This window comes from Diadema antillarum, unplaced genomic scaffold (genome assembly GCF_040938485.1).
Source record: "Diadema antillarum isolate AM-2024a unplaced genomic scaffold, OU_Dant_1.0 scf00000083, whole genome shotgun sequence".
Classification (NCBI taxonomy): domain Eukaryota; kingdom Metazoa; phylum Echinodermata; class Echinoidea; order Diadematoida; family Diadematidae; genus Diadema; species Diadema antillarum.
In genome coordinates this window covers 1,325,922-1,347,971 of record NW_027270972.1, presented here as the reverse complement: position 1 = coordinate 1,347,971, position 22,050 = coordinate 1,325,922, and the positions used below count along the sequence as shown (strand labels likewise).

The 22,050-nt window shown below is 38.8% G+C and overlaps 1 protein-coding gene across 1 annotated transcript in view; it reads right to left on the bottom strand.

Annotated features, from left to right (window-relative positions):
• Positions 1 to 22,050, bottom strand: part of LOC139717816 (uncharacterized) — a 161,181-nt gene that overhangs the window by 1,577 nt on the left and 137,554 nt on the right. The window contains exons 14-22 of the mRNA XM_071629314.1: positions 11,366 to 11,421; positions 9,491 to 9,605; positions 8,708 to 8,723; positions 8,174 to 8,214; positions 7,269 to 7,293; positions 5,640 to 6,371; positions 2,421 to 2,557; positions 1,650 to 1,736; positions 671 to 820 (exon numbers count right to left, since the gene is read on the bottom strand). Coding sequence (XP_071485415.1) covers positions 671 to 820; positions 1,650 to 1,736; positions 2,421 to 2,557; positions 5,640 to 6,371; positions 7,269 to 7,293; positions 8,174 to 8,214; positions 8,708 to 8,723; positions 9,491 to 9,605; positions 11,366 to 11,421 — 1,359 coding nt within the window. The remainder of the gene's footprint in view (positions 1 to 670; positions 821 to 1,649; positions 1,737 to 2,420; positions 2,558 to 5,639; positions 6,372 to 7,268; positions 7,294 to 8,173; positions 8,215 to 8,707; positions 8,724 to 9,490; positions 9,606 to 11,365; positions 11,422 to 22,050) is intronic.

The window sequence follows — 22,050 nt, the reverse complement described above, 5'->3', positions numbered from 1 at the left end:
CGTAAATAAAAACGAAACGATAAATCTTCATGAAATAAAAGTTTATTTAATCAAAAGTGGGTAGATTTATAAGCACTGCTCCAAATATTTGGTAAAATAGCACCCTCGTGCTTTTGATTTTGAACATTTTACTGAAAATGAAAATAATTAAAATTTGACACCATAATGTAGAAGAGATCAAGCTCCACAATGTGATACCAATAATTCAATACCCCCAAAATTGCGATAACACCCTTCTGGTTGTCAACAGATGAATTTTTTTTTTTTAAATTCACCTCATCCATCAAATATTTATATACAGTTGTATCTTGTACATGGTGTGGGATTAAACATTGAATGGTTAAAGGTCTATAGAACTAGAGTTAATATAAACCTGTAAGCTACTTCACATGCATGCATTGCAGTGGACATTATGGCCCAAATTCACAAAGGTGGCTTGAACTTAGGCCACAGTACATATTTAGACCACAGTCTAAAATAAGCACGAAATAGGCGTACATGTACCTTTGACATGCGTGTATCAATGCGCGTTTGCTACTGGACGTCTGTTGGCGTATGCAATCTGTCACTTATATTAATTTACACAGAAGAAGTTTACATAAACCATGGTTTCAATTGTACCATCTTTGTGAATTTGGGCCTAACGTGTGTTTGTTTCCTGGGGTCTCACAATTTCGTGATCCTTCTGACTCCCGAGGGCGTACTTCCTATCCATCCTGTGCCTGATCTGGAGATTCCTCACCCGACCGTTGTACCACAGCGAGAGCGAGAACGGCTTGTTTTGCCTGTCTTTGCCCGGTCTCACAACAAATGCCCCGTTCTTGTTTGAGATATGGGAAGTAGAAGAGAGAGAAATGGGGGGGGGGGGGGAAGACAGAAAAATCATAACACTGGTAAAAAACAGATCACATCAAGTTTATTCCAAAGATAAAGCTTTTCTTAGGAATCAACGTGTTAGCACTCCAGGGGGTCACAAACTATGCACACAAGGCCAGAAAAAATATACACATATACGTATGCACCATCTGAATATACATATATTTATAACAGAAGTAATTAAGGAAACTCCGTAAAAGATGCTGTTTTAACCTGTTGAGGACGAGTCCCAAGTATACTCGAGCAAGCATCTATGGGAAATGTGTGTTGTAGCAAAATCAAACCATCCTCAACGGGTTAACGTTTCTTTCTGCTTGTTTGTTAAAACGTCTCTCACAGAGTTTCCTAATGACTACTGTTGTGAACCAATGTCTTCTTAGACTCCGAGCAGATATATTGATATATGTGTGTGTGTATCTTAAAGTGTCTTGAGTTTGACTACTGATTTAATTCTCTAGAAATAATTCTTTTATTGTGATTTATGCAAATTTGTTTTCAAATGGATGACGTTTGCATTGAAATTTTCATTTGCCTGTTTCATATATATTCAAGTGAAAGTTAGTTAATCATTTGAGCAATTAATACGTCTTAAATGAAAACAGACTACAGAAAGAAAAGTGTGTTTGGTCTCTATTCATTCATACAGCCATTTATTCTGAAACTAACCAAGCAGTGAAAAGCATGTATCTTTCAATGGAAGACACATTCTCCTATTGGAATTAATATTCCAATAGGAATATTAATTAAAGAGAGTGCAGCTGCATAATACTCACTCTCCTGCAATTTGTCAGAATTCTTTCCGACTCCACCCGATCGATGTCCGCGTGGTACCAGGGATATCCTTCTATGCCATCGTCAGGCTGAGAAAAGATATTCCATTTGATTCAATTCAATTTCAATTTTGCAACAACATTTTTTTCATTGAACAAAATATAAACAGAATAATCAAACAATGGCTTACTTTCTGTGCAAAGTGAACGCAATTCCATAATGTATAGATTTAATCTCAAATAAGAAGATAATTTAAAAACATCATTGAAAATATCCGCCTGATGATTCTTTCAAGTTTTTAAATACCCTGATAATCTCTTAACAGCAGCTATCAAGAAGATGTAAACCTCCTTTTGTGTGTATATAATTAAGAGTGAGTCAGGGTGCGTTCACTGGCCCTTAGTTTGAATAACAGGGCCCCATTTCTCCAAAGTAGGGGTCACTGAAAGTTGGATCTTCTGTCACTTACTTGTAAGGAACATCTCATTTTGAATAGCTGCAAATCATTTTAAAACTGGGAATCTCATCCATCAGAATATAACCTAAACTAGAAACTTTACACCGGTGGGGGCAACTTTTGGTTGGTATTGTGATACGCGACCCTCGATTGTCATGGAAGTGTAAACACAAAGCAACAATGTAAACATTTGATCTTTTCTAAATACAATATTGTTAAATGGGTCATAAACAAAATGTAGCATTCTCTATACAGAAAAAAATGATTGAGACATAAATAAAACAGCGACACCAGAAAAAGGTTGAAGCGCCCTAACCCCAGGATTCACAGGAGGTAATGGTCGGCTCGGCTCACTGGGAGGAGGCGGGGTGACTGCTCTAGGCACAGGTGGAATGTTCTTTCCGGCAATCTTCATCAGGGAGGATTTGTTTGGTTCCAGACCTGGTGCAGGAGCTGTGGCAGGGAAATATATGAGCGGAATGAGCCATAAAACAAATGCTTTGCCAGAATCGTATTGACAAGAATTACATATGACTATAACAATGTGACCATGCATCACAGTACCAACAAAAAGTCACATGCACTGATTTTATGTGAGGACTGAAAATAGGTGAACTGGGTCAACCTAGCCAATCTTGAGTTTTTCATATTTTCTGAAAGAGCAAGTCTTCTTCTACATTCTGCTAAAGATTGGGATCATAAAGCGAACAGGAAATTGTGCTTTCAGCTATTTTTCTCGGAACACTTTTTGTAGAATAGTGTGACTAGGTGTGATTTCAATATAGAGCCCCCTTTTCATTTCTTTAAAATCCCGTACATACTCTTCACTTTCAACTCTGATAACTTCAGAAAGGATAATGCTACTACTTTGAAATTTTATATCAATCATGGACAGCGTGAGTTAATATAGCATGCTCAATTTCAGCTTAATTTTGATAATTCCTTCATTGTTGTTGCTCTGGTCTTTAACATCCTGTTTTTTGTTCCATTCATCGCACAGCTGGCACGGCTTAGTAAAGATTAATCGCTTGTACAGACCCTGTACTTCAGATCCTATTTTCTCAGTTCACACTTCTCCGGAGCATGTGCTTTCGTTCCAATATTGGGGTAGGTTTGGAGAGTCCATTCAAATTGAGTTATACATCATTTTAAAGCTGAAAGTCTGCTCTTTTAGAATCTGCTCTCAACAAAAAATCCATGCCTGGTGACTTTTTGTTGGTTTTATGATGCAGGGTCACATATGACTATTTGTGAATACATAATGATTTTGAAATCATGTTACAGCCTGTGCCCGTGCTCTTCTGATGGAGCAACCAGTATAATATTTTGTTCAACAATAGTACCTGCATCAAAGAAGAATATTAAAGACTGCAAATCACAATGACTACCACAATGTGAATTTACGCACTGCAAAGGTCGACAAATTTACTTCACTGCAATAAGCTTCGCGTTTATCACTGGTTCCACTAATCTCCAGCACAATTGTACACGGTACGTATATCACAACTCCAGGAAGAAATATTACCAATAACTGCAGATAGAAAAATATAACAAAGATAATAAAGTCTTCTCTAAATTCAAACAAACTGACAAGGCTCACTTAGTCAAATTAGTTTTCTTCCCCTACCAAGATCAAAGAATAAAAATGATAAGGAAAAAAGCCGGGAAAATATATATATAATATTGGTGTGACCACACACTAAAAAAACAAACAAAAACAAAAACGACACTTCGATGTTCACTACTGGAACAGCTGCATAATTTCTCTACTCATTACTGCCAATTTAAGATATCTCACAGATTCAGCCACTCAGTTACACTCGAATAACCAATTTACCTGTAACTTTATTTCATCGCACTCACACAGCTCTAAAAACACATTCCAAACTGAACAAAGTATAACTTTCAATGTCATATAACCTGTTAAGTTCCTGGGTAATTTTGCTGCTGAAAAATTTTAATTATTAAAAAATTTATCAAAAACTATCCTGTCGCAATCAAATTGGCAACTCTAGATATTAACTAGAAATATCACTGAAGGTGATTAATACCCCCGCCCCGTGACGACAGTCTTACCCAAGGAATGATCTTTACTTGATCTTCCGCCATTAATATGCCGTTACCATGGCAACGCAGCTTCCGACACGTCCAAAAAATATGTCTTGCACATCTTCCCACCAAGACCAATGTGTGTGCCACATTTCATGAGCTTCAGTCGAATACAGAGGAAGTAGTTCAATCCGCAAGATCTTTCCTTGATCTTCTGCCATTTATATGCCGTTACCATGGCAACGCAGCTTCCGACACGTCCGAAAAATATGTCTTCCACATCTTCCCACCAAGATCAAGGTGTGTGCCACATTTCATAAGCTTTGGTCAAAAAACTGAGGAAGTAGTTAAATCCGCAAGATCTTTCCTTGATCTTCTGCCATTAATATGCCGTTACCATGGCAACATACTTTCGGGTACTGTCAAAAAATGCGTCTTGCACATCTACAACCAAAGGCACACATCTGTACCAAGTTTCATGGAAATTGGGCAAAAACTGAGGAAGTAGTTTGCAACACAAAATTTTCCATCATTTTGGCTCATAATATGTGAGCTGTTACCATGGCAACATACTTTTTGTCACTGTCAAGAAATGTGTCATGCTGACCTATATCCCAAGACAAACATTCAATATGAATTCCATGAGAATTGGAAGAACACTGATGAAGCAGTTTTGCCATGAAGCATTTTGCCCTATATTTTACCAATAACATGCCGTTACCATGGCAACGCACTTTTTGCCACTGCGGAAATATGTGTCTTGCACATTAACATATTCAGATGAACATCTGTCCCTAATTTCATAAAAATTTATCAAAAACTGTGGGAGGAGTTCGCGACGCAAGATTTGTGCCCATTTTTGCCCATAATATGCCGTTACCATGGCAACGTACTTTTGGGTACTGTCAAAAAATACGTCTTGCACATCTACAACCCAAGGCACACATCTGTGCCAAGTTTTATGGGAATCGGTTGAAAACTGAGGAAGTAGTTCGCGACGCAAGATTTGCAACGGACCGACCGCCCGACCGCCCGACCGCCCGACCGCCCGACCGCCCAACCGCCCAACCGACCGCCCGACCGACCGCCCGACCGCCCGACCGTCCGCTGATTCCTATATACCCCCTTCAAACTTCGTTTGGCGGGGGTATAATTATGCCATCCCTTTGAGTCATTAGATGGAATTGGCTACGTTCTGGAAATTTGTACAAAATTAGGAAAATATGAAGAAAATTTTCCAGTTATGGACAGAAACATTAACATAAATCATGAAAAAGTGGTGCATATTCTAGGATAAGTTTAGAGAAGAAGCAATTTTGAGGATCTTGCTCAATTCTGCAACCAAACTTAATAACGGTAATATGATCTAAATAGGACTCAAATGAAAGTTCCACACACAGCACAAAACCAAAGAATTGGGACTTGACGGATCAAAACAAACAAATTGACCGATATAACCTGGGAGATTTAAGAGTACAAAACTTACGTGTAGGTCGGTTGGGTTGAGCAGGTAGAGGGGGCTGGGTGGGGATGGGAGATGGGAGGGGAGGTTGCGTTGGAAGTGTTGGTAGGGGTGGCATGTCGGACCAGGTTGCTTCGACGCCGGGCTTTCCGAATTTCCTCGGCGGTGGTGGCGCGCCGTCGCTTCCGCTCGAACTGGTGCTACCAATGGATGAGGCAGAGGTGGTGGATATCGTAGACGCTGGCATGCCCGTCCTCCTTGGGCTGCTAGTAGGAGGTGTTACTCTCTGTATTAAATTACTGCTTGAATTGTTTGACCTCTCTGGCTTTTGCCATGGAGTCTTTGCAAACGGCCTGTCTGAGTTGTTATTGTCAGTGCCCTCAAATCTGTTCAATAGATTGTTCACTCGGCTTGACACGGAAGGTCCCGAAGAGAAGTTGCCGTTTTCCTTGTCACTGTCGCTCATTTGCGTCGTCTTGGGCAGTTCCGGTATCCTTGGGTTTGGTGGTGATCGCGGCCTGTCTCCGTTGGGCATGCCGGGCAGGAGATTCGAGTTGGACGTTTTTGATTCCGGGGCGTTCCAGCGGTTAACTACCGGGGAGGGGCGCTGGGGAATGGGCGGTGCATTTCCCTGGGTGGGGGAAAGGGATCCAGGCTTTGATGGACGTGGTGGGAGTTTTGCCCCTATGCTCATAGCAGGTACACAGGGGAGTTCCCTTCTCTGAATGCTTGGTTTCTGTGGTGGTGGTGATTGTACTGCAAATCAAGACAAACATTCAGAGAACCTGTTTAAATCTAAGTTTTACTTACCCCCACCCTTTAAATCAATATCTTGACATGTTGCTCCTTTAAAGAATGCTTCCAGTTTAATAAAACAAATCTATCCTACAATAATAGTGAAAAAAATTGTGCCCAATATACAAAGCCAACATCCCAATATCAATATATAGGCGTCTATCCATTTCATTGCACTCAATGAACTAGTAACATGTATACACTGTAAGTCAACAAAAGAAAGCCTGATGAAATTGCTAAGCACCAAATCTTCTACTCTGAAATTACAAGATTCCCAAGACTCTGAGCTTGTCAATAATTTGTCCCATTTATTTCCAAAAACATATCACAGAAACAGAAAGAAACTAGCCACGAAGTGTACACAGCTTTGAGAAAATTAGATTTGAAGAGTGGGTACACTTAAGCATGCAGGAATGAGGCATAAAAATACATCGGGCCCATAGAAAAATTGTGCTAACAAGCTCCATAAAAAATGAAAAATATCAAAATTCATAGACAATCTCGCTCTATAAAATTTGGAGAGGATGCAGTTGAAATATCAAAGTGTCAAATTATTGATCGAATTTGTTATTTTTTTCAGCTAAATCAGCCTAGAAAACTGACAAAAAGACAAATTTATCTCACAGTGCTTGGGGTATACTTATACTCTTTATTATTACTACTCTTCTGGTAACGCAAATTAAATAACTATGCCTGATGAATTTCAAACAATCTCATTGGTGAGGATTTATTCTTTGAAATAAGATATCCCATCTTTTGGATATTTTGACTTGTTTGCTCTATAAAATCCTACATGATTTTGTGTGTGTGAGTGTGTGTCCATCTGTCTGTATATGTTCAATACAGTGTGATTCTCACCTCCTGGCTCCAAATAATTTTCATCCTGGAATGGAAGAGAAAGAAAGAAATAGAATGTAAGTAACTATTTGGATAAACAACAATTTCTTAACCAGTAGAAGACCAGTTTCGAGTATACTCAGGGAAGTGTCTGTGGGAAATGCGTGTTGTAGCAAAATCAGTTCGTCCTCAACAGGTTGATACTGATGAAAAGTGTACGGTACTACCACAATGATAAGCACATGTCACCCTCCTAATCCCTCTTGTGTAAATACCCAATGTTGCTTTCATTGTCACTCAAAGTTGGCTTTAGATATCATCCAACATGGATCAAATTATAGCTGTATGCTATGCACTGATCCAGATATCAATTTGTGTATATCATCACTATGGTATCCTGCAGGCTGGCCGCAACATGTTGCGATATCTTTTGTGCATTCTGATTCAATATAGGCGTGGGACATGGCAGTCACAGTGGATCGTGCTACCAAGGCGGATTGGTGAATAAACAGGCTTGGTGAAAAGGAGTGAAAGTGCCTCTTATATTCACATTATTTCTTACATGCTGATAATGTCCTGCATTCATCATGCATGCAACCCCATTCACCAACAAGAGTCTGGATGCAAAAGTCGACAGGACTTCTAGTATTTATCATCTCCTCATCATCATCATCAATATTATCATTATCATCATCAACATCATCATCATCATCATCACCATCATCATCTCATCATCATCATCTCCTCCTCATCATCATCATCATCATCATCATCATCATCATCATCATCTCATCATCATCATCATCATCATCATCATTGTCAGCGCCATCATCATCTCATCATCATCATCATCATCAACATCACCATCATCATCATCATCATCATCACCACCATCATCACAGGGATCAATTCTGCTCAGTACTTACTTCGTCTGGTTCGATGTAATTCTCTGCTTCATCATCTTCTACTGTGAAAGATCAGAAAATAAAGAAGGTTGGCATGGAGACACAAATGCAAGAAATACTGACATACTCTTTATCACCCAGTCACCATCACTGCAACATATTATAACGTAATCATTACATAGTATGATGGCAGAAAAATTTATGCACATTAAAGATATGATATTCATGTGACAATACCGATAACCTTGATATAGGCAGAAAGCAATTTACAAACATTTGAAAGGAATTCTCAAGCACACCATTTAGGCCATGTCTGTGTGCTTCTGATTGAATCACACACCTGCCAACCCTACAATTCAGTTAAATATGAATATCTGGGAGAAAATGATGCAAAAATAGGAGTTTTCACCATTCTCCCATACATCAACATTAGCGGGTGTGCACAAAAATGAGAACCCAAGGTGGTATGAAGCTTCTTCTTTAAAAACTAATTAGAAATGTTCCTAATTATTAAATGGGAAAAGTTGGCATGTGTGCAGTCATGGATTGGCTTACCTGGTACAGCATATTCCTGATTGCAGAGGAAAGAAAGAGAGAAAAATGATACAGTCAGACAGTCAATTACGGGTCATATGTCCTTTAATAAAGCAAAACTCTATCACACACACCTATCTAAGAAATAGCTAGAAATGTGCACCACTAAATGACTTTTAAAAATATATGATTATCAAGTGTAAATTCAGGATGATGTGACTCTTTGGAGGAATACAAATAACAACCCCAAGATACTGATGATAATGACAATAACGATGATGATAATAGTAATGATGGCACTACTGCTACAACTACTTCAACAACAACAATGACAACTACTGCTACTACTACTACTACTATTACTACTACTACTACTTCTACTACTACTACCTATTAGTAGCAATTATACTACTGTTATCATTATTATTATCATCATTATCATTATTATCATTATTATCATTATTGTTACTATTATCATCACCATAATTGTTATCATGATGATTATCAGTATCATTGGTCAGAAATACAGCAACACTCACTGAGTTAAAGCGATCTAATTTGATAGGTGTCCTCATCAGTATGGTGTCGTACTGACCCTTTACACATTATATTCTGTATACCCTGATACTGTATCTACACCGTACCTGAATTTGTCATGTGAACGTAAGATGGTCAGAGGTTTCAAGATATAAAGCACTAACATATCATAATCATGCTATGCTGTGTCCAATTTGATGATAGAGGGAGAAGGGGAGACGTAGGGGAGACCTTTCTCTCCATCTCAAAGGGCCTAGTGACACCAACCTCTTCTGTCTCTATGGGCTCCACCGGCTTTCTGCTGGGGATGGGCGGGGCCGGAGGCTCGCTACTCACTGGGATGTTGATCCGGTTGATGGGAGGACGCACCCTGTTCTTGGGTCTTTGGGAGTGGAGATGGAGGGAGTGAAAGAAAAGAGGTACAAAATCATCTTTTATATAACAAGAGTGATCTAGGGAGGAGCAGATGATATACTGCATGTCCTTCTCTCCCCCCCCAAAAAAAAAAAAATAATAATAATAAATAAATAAATAAATAAAAAATACAAATAAAAAATTACAACAGGACCCCTCTGCAATGATAACTTTGAAAATAGTTGATCAATCCAAATACAATTTCAGGGTATGAAACTTTAACTTACTACCCACATCTTACAGAAAACCCCATCTGATTTGCTTTAGTGGTCACAGAAAAATGAGGATTTTTGTAGAGCATGTAAGGAATCCCTTCCCTCCAAGTTCTGTCCATTGTGTTCACACATTAATATGCAGTTCCAAGAGCATGCAAGTGCTAAACTTGGAAGAATCAGACCCATGACATGCAGCACAACCATCCATATTTCTCTGTGATCACTTAACTAAATTGAACAGGGTCTTTTGCAAAATATAGGTAGAGATGTTTTATATTTTTAGACCATGAAACAGCATTCAGACAGTTTAATTGTATTGGAAGTTATCAATGTAAAAATCTCATTGTATTTTTTTTTGACATAATGTCTACATTTATCTTTTTGTTGTTGTTTCTTTGAAGCAATTTGTGCCTCAAGGAAATATCTACCATGAATAAATGTGGTGAAATACAGGACCACCTAAAGAAAACTATACAGAAATTTAGGAAAAACATTATTTGAATGTGAGGAACAGGTCCATATTAATATCTAGTCAATGAATCAGCTGACAGTATTTTTTTTCTGCAAAGCAAAATAAGGCTCCAAGAAATATGAAACTTTGTATTTCAATAAACAATTGTTTTAGTTTTTGTGTCTTTGGCAATTATCTTTTTTCATGTGGGGGGGGGGGGGGGGTGGGGGGTTGGATACTGTTTGAATTGATTATAATACAAGACTGAACTTATAATTATGAAATGTAAAAGTGTGTGCCCGTCAATGCTGCTTTGAGTAGAATTCATCCTAAAAACTTGAACAGCTTAAGGAAGTCTTGTATCTCTGGGAAACAGTTCAACCAGAAATTCATTGTCTGTCTAAATATGTCAATATCTTTGATAATCCCATTAGATCCACTTGCTAATGCTGGCAATGAAACTATTCCATTAGTCAGTATTACAGTAAGAGTAGCTCTGATTGGTGGGAAGGTTGGGATTAGGCAGGATTAAGATCAGGGTTGGGCCGTCACAAATTCCACTCTTTGCTACGTCTTAATTAGCTATTAGAACACTGGAGAAGGTTTAATCACTATCTTTAGGCATTATCTACCACTTGCAGATGAAACAAAAACCCAGCTTTAGTGCTTTAAAATAGTGCTAAAATGTGAGTTAGGATAGAAACAACCAATTTAATAATTTTAATCAGTTAATCAATGATAAGTATTGTTAAATATACAAAATGTGAACAATACTTATAATAAAACTGTTTATAGAATAAACCATCCACAGTAATGGTTTATTGTGAAAAATAGTGATATCTCCTGACATATTTTAGGCTTTATTTCAAGATCTTTATATGATAGGATGTTTTGTGATACAACTGACTGACACATTTTTTAAATCACTGCTCCCAATGGTAAACAATACCACATCCTCCACAGACACAGGTTCAAGTACATGTACGTTGGAACAATCCTAAACTGGTTCAGACTGGTAAATACCAAAGTTTTTTTTTCTTTCTTTGTTGTAAAGCTACATACATTTCAGGCATTCTTGGTCCTGGAGCATTGGTTACCAGTCTGTTGCGCTGCTGGCTCTGTGGAAACAGAAGAAAGATGAGAAAGAAAGAAGACAAATTAGGGTGTGTTTATCTAAAAATTTTCTGAGGCAGAATCATGATCCTGAATGTGTTTGAGGCATGGGGCTTAAACAAACAAACATGGAACCAGCAGCTTTGAAGTCCCAACCAAAGGGCTAGGCAAGGAGGGTGAAGTAGGTGCCCTACACTGTACAGTTGCTGCAGCCATGGTGGTTGCTTCACACACTGGGTGCCACACACAATCCCTACTGGATACACTGGAATGTATGTATGTAAATCATTGATAATATGATTTGACACTCTCTAGACTTGGTATCATTCAGCATTAGATGAGGTAGTGGAATAAGGACGTATGTAGCATCAGGAATCACAGAGCAGAAACGACTAGGATTCAAAGGGCAGGGTGGAGGTAATAAGGACCTATTATGTCACTCCATATTCTTTCAATATTTTTTTCTTTCAGCATACTATCTACTCAGCACAGACATTCAGCTCCATTTGAAATTTATTTATAGTGACATAAACAATCTTTCAGTGGACAAATATGATTTGATTTTTAATATGCCAGACATATAGAGGTCAGGGAGGGTTTCCCCTCAGAACAATACGGAGCAAAAGGGGGGCTCACCAAACACCCCACCAAGGGGTGAGCTGAGAGGAGTTCGGCTTAATTACCACCCACTGAAATTAGCGCCCTCCGGAGGGGCAAGTCCGAGGCCCAAATGTCAGAATAATTACCGGCTTCCGAGAGAGCTTGCCGGGAGAGGAAGCCACGGGCTAACTTGGCCTTGTCTGCGCTCCGGCCACAATTGGAGATGTCTCCCTATTTTAAGGGATAAGTCTATCTCTTCCTCGTCCTCCTTCACCTCCTAACCAATTTCCCCTCCCCCCTCCCCCACAAAGAATTACACAAAAAAAATGGGGATAGCTGTCACAGGCCTTCCTGGGCAATTCTGGGCAATTTAGCTTGCAGACATGAAATCCAAATGCTGTCAAAGAATTGGTGAATTCCTTATCTCATCAAAGGGACTTTTTTTTAGAAGAAGCATGCTGTTGGATGTGAATTCATACACTATCCTCTTTATCTTTCTATCTATCTACTGTAAAACGAGGAATTATGTTCACGTTCCATTTAATTTTGCGAGAGCCAAGATATGCGAGATTAAAATGCATGTGAAAGTTCTTGTCTACACTATATGCACTGAGTGGAAACTCACGAAAATTTCATGCCACAAAAATATCGTGTTTTACAGTATCTATCTATCTATCTAATATACAGTGTATACAAAGCTCGGTGGCCATTAAACCTGTCGAAATCTATGGCTACATCAACTGCTCCTTCCAATTTCTCATTATACAAATATATATAATATATATGTTACCATTATTCCTTTGTATCACATACGATGTATTATATATTACAATTGCGCTACCTATTCTGTAAAAGAAATAGCAGGGAAAGTATTCTTCATTCATAATGTTTTTGCTTTTATCTCACAAGTCAGACCACAAATGCAATGACATCAAGAAGTCACAACCTGTACCGGCCGAGTCACCATTGATTCATACCACTTGTATGATATATACACACAGATGTCGAGTTCAAGCTTGTAGCAAAAAGAAAAACGCTGTTGATAGCACTCAATGTGTGTATTCGAGAGAGAGAGTGATACAGCATGTAACAGGACCAAAACTGAACTGCGCAGACTGAAGAGCTTCACGACCTCCAACCAGGCTTTCCAAATATTCTATTTCCTGCAGGCACTTAGCACTTCTCAACCCAAGTGTCTCTGAAGACTCTCAGTCGCACTGTCGTCACATTGCATCACGTCGTGACATCCAATTATGCAACAATCACCACACCTTTCAATCACCACTGACAGCGCTCGACAGAGCCCTAACTAAAAATGTACTCGCCGGGAAAACTGTGGCGCGATATTTTTAGAGAGTGCCGGCAGGCTGGGCAAAAGAACAGCAGCTGATTAATCCGAGGGCACGGATTTATTCCTGACATCACTCAGCTGCCTTGTTGAAGAATTGCAGCAACTTTTTTTTTTCACTGCTTGCGGCTGCTCCGTCCAAGTCGAATAATGAGCGAAGGATATCCACATAATTTGTGGGCATTTGCAACGAATGCCAATCTTACGACATAGTAATTGCTCTACGTTAGTGAATAACACAGGCGAATGCTGGTGTTTTGACAGGAAACCTTACACTGAACAGAATATTGGGTCACCTTTTTAGGGTAGAATTTCTCACTAAACTCTGTGCATTTCAGTTGCAGATGCAGATTAATCTGACGGATGAGGAGTTGCATTAAAGATATGTGCAAATACAGTGACGGGGGTTTAAGAGTGCTTGTATATAGCAATGTAATCACTTAATCAACAGCTAGTGTATTGATAATTCTTTTAAGTTGAAACAAAATATAAATCACTTGACCTCATCCCCCCCCCCCCCCCCCCGTCTCTCTCACACTTCTTCATCACATATCTTTTTACCACAAGGACTCATATCGCATTTCTGCTAAATAAAACATACATATGCATACCTGCAAGAATGATCAAACTTTTAAAGAGTAGCCACTCCCTATCCCAGGGGTGGAAAAACCACTACCTTGCCTTAGCACGGAAGGAAGCACAGGCTTGTCGGGATTAAGTCTGGATTTTCACAATTAGGTAACCCTCCCTCTATGTCAATATGACTGGACCTATTTAACACTGGGACCTTGGCATTGCCATGTTCCAACCTATTAATCAACATTTGTCAATTCAGTTGATGGCATGGTAAACAACCGGAACTCTTTTTTCTCCCCCCCCCCCTCCAAAAAAAAAAAAGGGGGGCGGCGGGATGGGAAGGGAGGGGTTATCATTAGTCATAAAAGTTACAAGTCTCTTCCCCTCGATTGTGTTTTCCTTTCGAGATGAAATATTTTTAGAAGGAATGGGAAGAACAACATAGTCACTGAATAAAAGATTACCTTCCAACTTTAGCAGTAATTAAAAGAAATATCTAAATAAATGGTGGCTGAAAAGAACACACTCAATATTTTCTTTTATCTTTCCATCTTGCATACAGATGTATCTGCTCCCAAGAGATATCTGCATACTATTAAGCTAAACATAGACTACCCACAAACATAACCCTAACCCTACTCCTACTATGTAGTCCTCACATCAAACTATTAACTTAAGACTCTATCACAACCCTAACCCTAACCCTAAGTCCTTGGAGAAAATAAGACCGGAGCAATTGCCGCAGGAGCAAATGTTGTGTCACCATCTGAATTCACGAACATGTTACAACTGCAAGCTTGTACAGTGGACAAGTGTGCTCCACTGAAAACAAACTACAAGTCATCTACTGGCAGGTGGCCAAGTCTGGTGGAAGTCAAAATCTTGTTAGTTTCATATCTTCTGATGATTATCCTTTAGCTGTGTGCTATCCAAAGTGTATTTTGGCTCTATATGTCCAAGGAAGGAGTGTCCTCTCACACTTAACCCATAGAGGATGAGTCTGGAGTATACTCGGGCAAGTATCTATGGGAAATGCATGTTGTGGCAAAATCAGCCAGTTCTCAGTGGGTTAATAGGGTAGAATGGCTCTTTTCTTCATATATCGCAGAGATTGCAATGATCAATGAACTTGAAGAGCACATTTAAGATTTGAATATCTGCCATCTCTTTTGACAGAGGAGAGATCTGGTCTAACCTGATGTATTGGTCACCTGGATGTAAAGACCACTTGTCCACTGCAGTCACTATTAAAATAGAATTCCTTTACAGGTGGACTGTATGTGGTCTAAAGGACATGTAAAGAGTACCTGGTACCTGGTCTCAATGATACTGTTTTCAAAATTCTTTTGGGGGCCCTTTGAGCTAAATTTGACTACATCATGACAAATTATAGATATGCTACCCACTCAAAATGTGTTGGTGTCTTTCAAAACACTACAAGAACACAAAAGTGACATCTTGGGAACAATAATCTATGTTGATATAAAATAAATTCTATGATTAAAAACTGAACAAACAATGCCCGTCACCCTTTAGATGGAGACTGATAAACACAATCTTGTTCATACATAAACAAATACAACTAAATGGGTACCGGTACCATTTTCTCTTACACAGAGTAGGTAGAATGGGTTTTGGAACAAGTCAACATGACACGGGTATGTTAGCTTTCTTGCATTTGTTAAAGATGAGTAGCTAACAGCCTAACAAAACTTGGAGTTCAATAGTTGAATGTAACCTGCATGAAAATGAGCGCATTATTCTAATTACTGTGCCACTTTAACCAGGACTCTGCAGTCTTGGTAAGCCCTTTGTGTGATTTGAGTACTGATTGGCACAGACAGCCCCATGTCATTGTGCGGACTGTCCAAAGTCCCTGGAACAGAAGAATCAAAGGTGATCTTGCTACATGCATGAGGTCACAGATGTCATTGGAACCAGTGCAAGAAAATGTGAATATTGGCTAGAAATAGACAGCGTGTTCAGACGCAAAAAAAAAAAAAAACTAAAACAGTATAGCTGTATCAAAACGGTATAGCTATGCGATGAATTTACATGCCTGAACACTGACTAATAAAACATTGTATAACGAAACGACGTATAATGAAACGACGGTCAGAGCATCGTTTCGAACTAGAACTCGATAACGAATCAGCATTCCATCATGTCCATATGCATCTTAACATATGGCAACCAAAGAACGGTATAACTGGGCAGGACTTAATGTGAGCTTGCTCGAAAGGTGACCCTATTCTTCTCACTGGCGGTGATGTCATGACCATAACAGGCGCAGTGGGAAACTGCACATCTATTCGACGTTTTCCAGAATGGTCAAGATTAGCGTCTGACAAGCTACACGATGATTCTTTATACGTTGTTTCGTTACCAAGTTTTGGCATAAACTCGCTTGCGTCTGAACAGGGGGAAAGTAATGATGCAGAGATTTTTTTTCATCGTCTGGATGCCATCTTGATGTTCCTCTACCCTTGAAACCTCTTCCTACCCCCAGAGGGCAGCAGACCTTTTTAAGACTCCTGTTTACCCACATAATTGATCCCCAAAGCAGCTCCCGTCCTCACCTCCTAAAAACTTCCCTCCTCCCAAATATACCTGACACAGATTCCGGCAAATGTATCCAGTCTCTACAGAGGAAATTCTTGGAGACATTTCTAAGTGCAACGTTAGGTCATCGACACAAAATAAACTGACTCCACTGAACTTTGCTAATCGTCAAAGTCCACTGCGAATCACCACTGCAGAAAAGCAAACCCTTCTCCCCCTCCCAAATCATTAACATTCTTCATCCTCCCTCCCCACACTGGCACACACCCATCCTCTCCTAACACAGACACTAACACATGACACTAACACAAGACTACACTAACACATGACATGGATCCTAACTTATCTGCTGCATTCATTTTGCATTTCCAATCAAGAGTTTAACTGAGTGCAGATATAACTAATCTGCAGATATAACTAATCTACAATTATTGGAAAATCATACAACAGTGGGTTTTGTTTTTTCCTATTTTGTTTTTGACAGCGTGGAGAAGGGTGCTACGTAACTTTCACCAAAGCTGTGTACCCTCTTTTTACTGAGAATCAGTGCAAATGATTAATTCTATCTTGCAAAAGGAAATGGTTCCCTTGTTAAAGCAAACACCATAAAAAGTGTCACAGCTCAACATTACTCACTGATATTCTGATTTTGTGTGTATGTGTATTTTTTTTCCATCTTTTAGTGGCCCACTCTGGGCTAGTTTACTTCATTGCACTCTGAAATAATGACCAAAATATAAATGACTTTCAACAGCTCTATGCCTTTGCAGAGACTTCAACCCAAAGCACCTTCTGATCTGGAGATTCTCCCGCCTGATACCCCTAGCAAACGGGAGACTCCAAGTTGATGTGTGCGAAGTTCCTAGGGTTCTAGATGCTCTCTGGTGCTATCTAAGGCTTATTTTTTTCAACATACAATAGCAATAAGTAAGAAATCCTTTCTAACGGGAGACACAGAGCCAGGGCGGGAGAATTTAGATCTCAAGCGGGAGAACGGGAGATTTTGCAAAAATGGGTTTTCAGCGGGAGATCTCCCGTCGAAAACGGGAGAGTTGGAGTCTCTGCCTTTGGTCTATGGAGGACTCAGAAAGAAAGGCACACCATGGCACATTTAGCAAAATGGAGGGAAGGCTTTCTAAAGCACAGAACTAACACATAGGACAGTCTATGACATTTAGGTCATCACAACAATGCTAGTTGAATAAGATATTAACCCTTTTCACCCTACATCTATGTTAATCCAAACCATTTTCATACCTGCTGTCAATGTTAAATTCATTTAGGTGAAATCTCCAAGTCTCAAACATTATCATTCACTCCCCAAAACTATGTATTTAGTAGTAGAAGGCTTCATGGAACACCACATATTCTTTCTTGGGTATGTGTGTGGCTCCAGAGAGAAAACGATAAGAACCCAAACCTTGAGAATGGGTAGGCCCGGTTCAGGGCCACATACAGACCCAAGAAAGAATTATGTGGTGTACAATGAAGCCTTCTACTACGAAACATTCTACTGCCATGGAAACCTTCAAAGATTTTATCCAAAAAATGGTCATACAAACATACATTACGTATACTTTGTAAGAAGCAGCATCTATGCCTTTGTGAATGACCCTAAAACACATTTGGTTTCTTTAAAAAAAAGGGAAACCAGCAAAGAGGCAATCTTTACTTATTATTTTCAGCAAAGGTGGTTGTTATTGGCGTTTTGTCCCCCATCAATGGTGGACTTCAGACTTCTCTGTTTTTTCCTATTTACTTTACTTTTAACCCATTGAGGATGGACTGATTTTGCTTCAACATGCATTTCCCATAGAAACTTGCCCGAGTATACTCGGGCTCGTCCTCAACAGGTTAAGGTTTGTCAGCATGTGACGAGAACTGTAAAGGTGTCTCTCTATGAAACATCAGACAAGTTTAAACAATGATTTTGTCAGCAGTTTCAGAAAGACTAACTATTTTGATAACTTGGCCATCAATGTGTTTACGGCATTTTTCATCCTTTCATCAAATTTCATCCTTGGCATGTTGTCATGAAGTACCAAAATTTCACTTAAATACCGAGTCTACTGCTGCCAACTGGCTCTCTGCAGCTCTTTGCCCTTTTCTGTGATAGGAATGACAGTTTTTACCTTCTATTTTTTTTAAATGATAAACACAAGCAGATGACACGAGGAGGAGCTGTAATTATCCCTATATCAAATCATCACATAATGGTTATTGACAGTGGGACACTCCAAGGTGCCAAAATACATGAAGTCAATCAAGATGTTGTTTGATAACACTACCTGGTAATGATGGTGATAAAAATAATGATATGATAACCTGGTATAAACTTCCTCATAGCTTCTGAAGAAAACCAAAAGCACATTATAAATGTGGATTCCATTGAGTGAAAGCAGCAATATTGGTAGGAACACATTCGTGAAAGTTTGAGGAAAATTGGACAATCAAGTTAAAAGTTATGATTTTTTTTAAATTTATTTTTGGAGCCGCCACTGCTGGATGAGCAGATCACCACAATCTTGACATCATTAGGGACAACTTTCGATGGTAAAAACAAGTTTCCCTCGTGGAATGAATTGGAATTAAATGGTTCATCATTTCTAGGCCATTTCTAAGGTCACATCTATCCCTACTGTCCTTTTATTGTAAATTTCAATTTTTTGCAAAGCTAATGAGAGGAAACTACACAATGAATAAGGTCAGCTCTATCTAGCCAGGTTAATTGAAACCAACTCTAACTGGCACCAAATGTATGGACACTTCCAAATAGCCCAAAGTCATCTTATTTACTCCAGTCGACAAATCCTGGCAACATAAAATGCCAAGTCCAGTAACTTTTGATGAAGTAGTCACATATTTTGCTGGGACAGCAAGCCCGGAAAAAGCTAGACTGCTCATAACATGGGGTAAAAAAGCAACATCATGGAATTGAATCCTTTTTTGCTTTGATAGCTACATGTAACTATATGGATTATGAGCAAATACAAATTTCTGGTGAGTCTTAAATGATGTGTTTACTGTACTATCAAGCTCTCCGTGACATATCTTGCATTGATCTTACTGCTGAACATCATGAGCTCACACATGTCATCCATTTTACACCCATACATGTATGCCTTGTTTGGACTGTATTCAGGTAATACTTCACTCTCACTCAAGTTTATACATGACTAGAATGCTGACTAATGCTGATCAAAACTTGACATTTTTCAAACAGCAGTCTCATACTTTACACGTCACGCAAAGACAGGACCTCAGCACACTCTGTCCTGCTTTTACCATGACTTGCAATCTTGTCCGTGGAGCTTCATGAATAATTTCTCTTCATTTTATGCTCAAGATTTTAATCCAACTGACATCTGGCATTTGAAGTAGACTCTTTCCAGGATGTTAATCTTATTGCCAGTATCCACATGCCGAATTCTGTCAGTGTGCTTTTAGCACATGTTGAAAATTAGAAAGAAATCTATTGGACAATAAAAACCCATAGGTCCTGGAAGAAGGCTAAGGTGTGTTACCAGAAGGTGGACTGTCCAGATTAAGTACTTCCCACTGGTCATTCCTGTCTTTGTTTGACCGGTAAATGATTACATCCCCCTCTCATTAAATCAGTGTTGCTATTTAGATGACAAACGGCGCAGAGCTTGCGCCCCTGCCCTCCAAGGCAATTCACACCCTCACTGGATATATGTGATATGATTTGCCTTTGTCAAAAATGCTTGCTCCAGACTTTCACATGAATGTTACTATCACATAATTGTAGATGATACTACATCAAGAGCAGAGGTGATAGCATTTACTTCTACAGTATATACATGGAACTGATTGAAAAATAAACTTAATAACAAATAATGAAATTATCATTATTTTGACAGAAACTAATGATAATGATGAGGGTAATAATAAAATATACTAATATAATGACGATGACAATAATGATGAATGACAATTATAAAAACAAGAAGAAAATGAAGATAATGATAATACTAATAATGATAATGATAATGATTACAACAATAAGAATACATAATTTGATAATGACACCTTGTACAAGATGCGGAGAAATCTGAAAGTAAATGGTGAAGCTTTTGCAAACAGCAAAAGGGTTTCCTGTTTCTGTTCTCCATACAAAAAAAAAATGACACCATTCTTGAGAACTAATCTTGGATGCCTGCATGGAAAGACTTCATGCTTGGTTTTGACAGATGAACAGTGTGTGTATACTTCAAGCTATCGACACAAGGTGAACTAACAGAAGGCTAATACATTGTACTTTGGTCTCCACTGACTCACACATTCTAATTTTCACTTTACAGTGTGTGACTTCCTGTATGGCCTTCGGAAAAAAGAAGAAGAAAACAGGCCATGACGAATGAAACCATTTTAGCTCAGGCCAGCTCGTAGACACTAAAGAACAGCAGGGCAATGTCATGGATAGGAAGTGGTGATGATGCAAAGGGCTTTAAGTGTCTTTCCTATATGGAAGGTCAGAGGTTCAAATCTCATGGGGACTCTCCTGATTTGCCATTGGCTTTCTCTACATCTATTCTTGGATGCACTTACATAAAATGTAGAAGCCTTAGAATTTTTAGTGCCTTTTTTTGTCTTTTCAAATACCTTGAGAAATTGCAATCTCGCAAATACAGACAATTGCTTTTATAATACAAAGTTCCAGGAAGATACCTTAACAGATTTAGCAAAAAAAAAAAAAAAAAAAAAGTTTTATTTATGTATTTGAGGATCTGTAAGAAGCACAAATTATCGCTAATTGGACAACTAAAAAATAGCAGGGTCCCATTGTGATTACTATAGCTATACCTAAGCATGGATAAGAGAGCACACTTTTCAACTGAGAAATGTGAAGAAACTCTGGTTAAAATGCACAATGGCATATCTCTACAAGAATATGAATACACAGAAAATAGGGGAAAAATGAACAAAAATGGAAAAAATAGTCACACTGACAAATATCAATAAGATGTACAAGCATATTCTTCTGCAGAAATTAAAACTGCCTACTGAATGAGGACAAATTCGGAACATGAATCTACATTCAGCAAACCTCTCCTCACAATATTCTCACCACCATGCAAGCCTACAAAGATCATTATGAATCTATATGTTAACCCATCCAGGGCTACTCACTTTAAAGGGGAAGTCACCTTCAAATTAAGTTTGTTTGAAAAGAACCAAAAAAAAGTACAAAAAACAATGATAGGATAGAAGCAGGATAGTTTGACCAAATTCTGATGAAAAACAAGATGTTATGAAATTTGGATGGTATGACCAATCAAACAGAAATTGATGACTCTGTGATGTAGCATGTGAGCTCACTTTTCCCTTGCTCTGAGCAAAAAATGCCATAAAATTCCTGTTTATTTTTAATAAAGATGATGGAATATCTTTTGTCCATGTGGGCTTGTATGTGTACAATGAATGTATTACGGGCGCATTTACCCCTGGAAATTTACTTGATGGGGCAAAGCAAATTTCTTATATCACAATATAGAGGAAATAGGGCATAGGCTCATGAGTGACATCA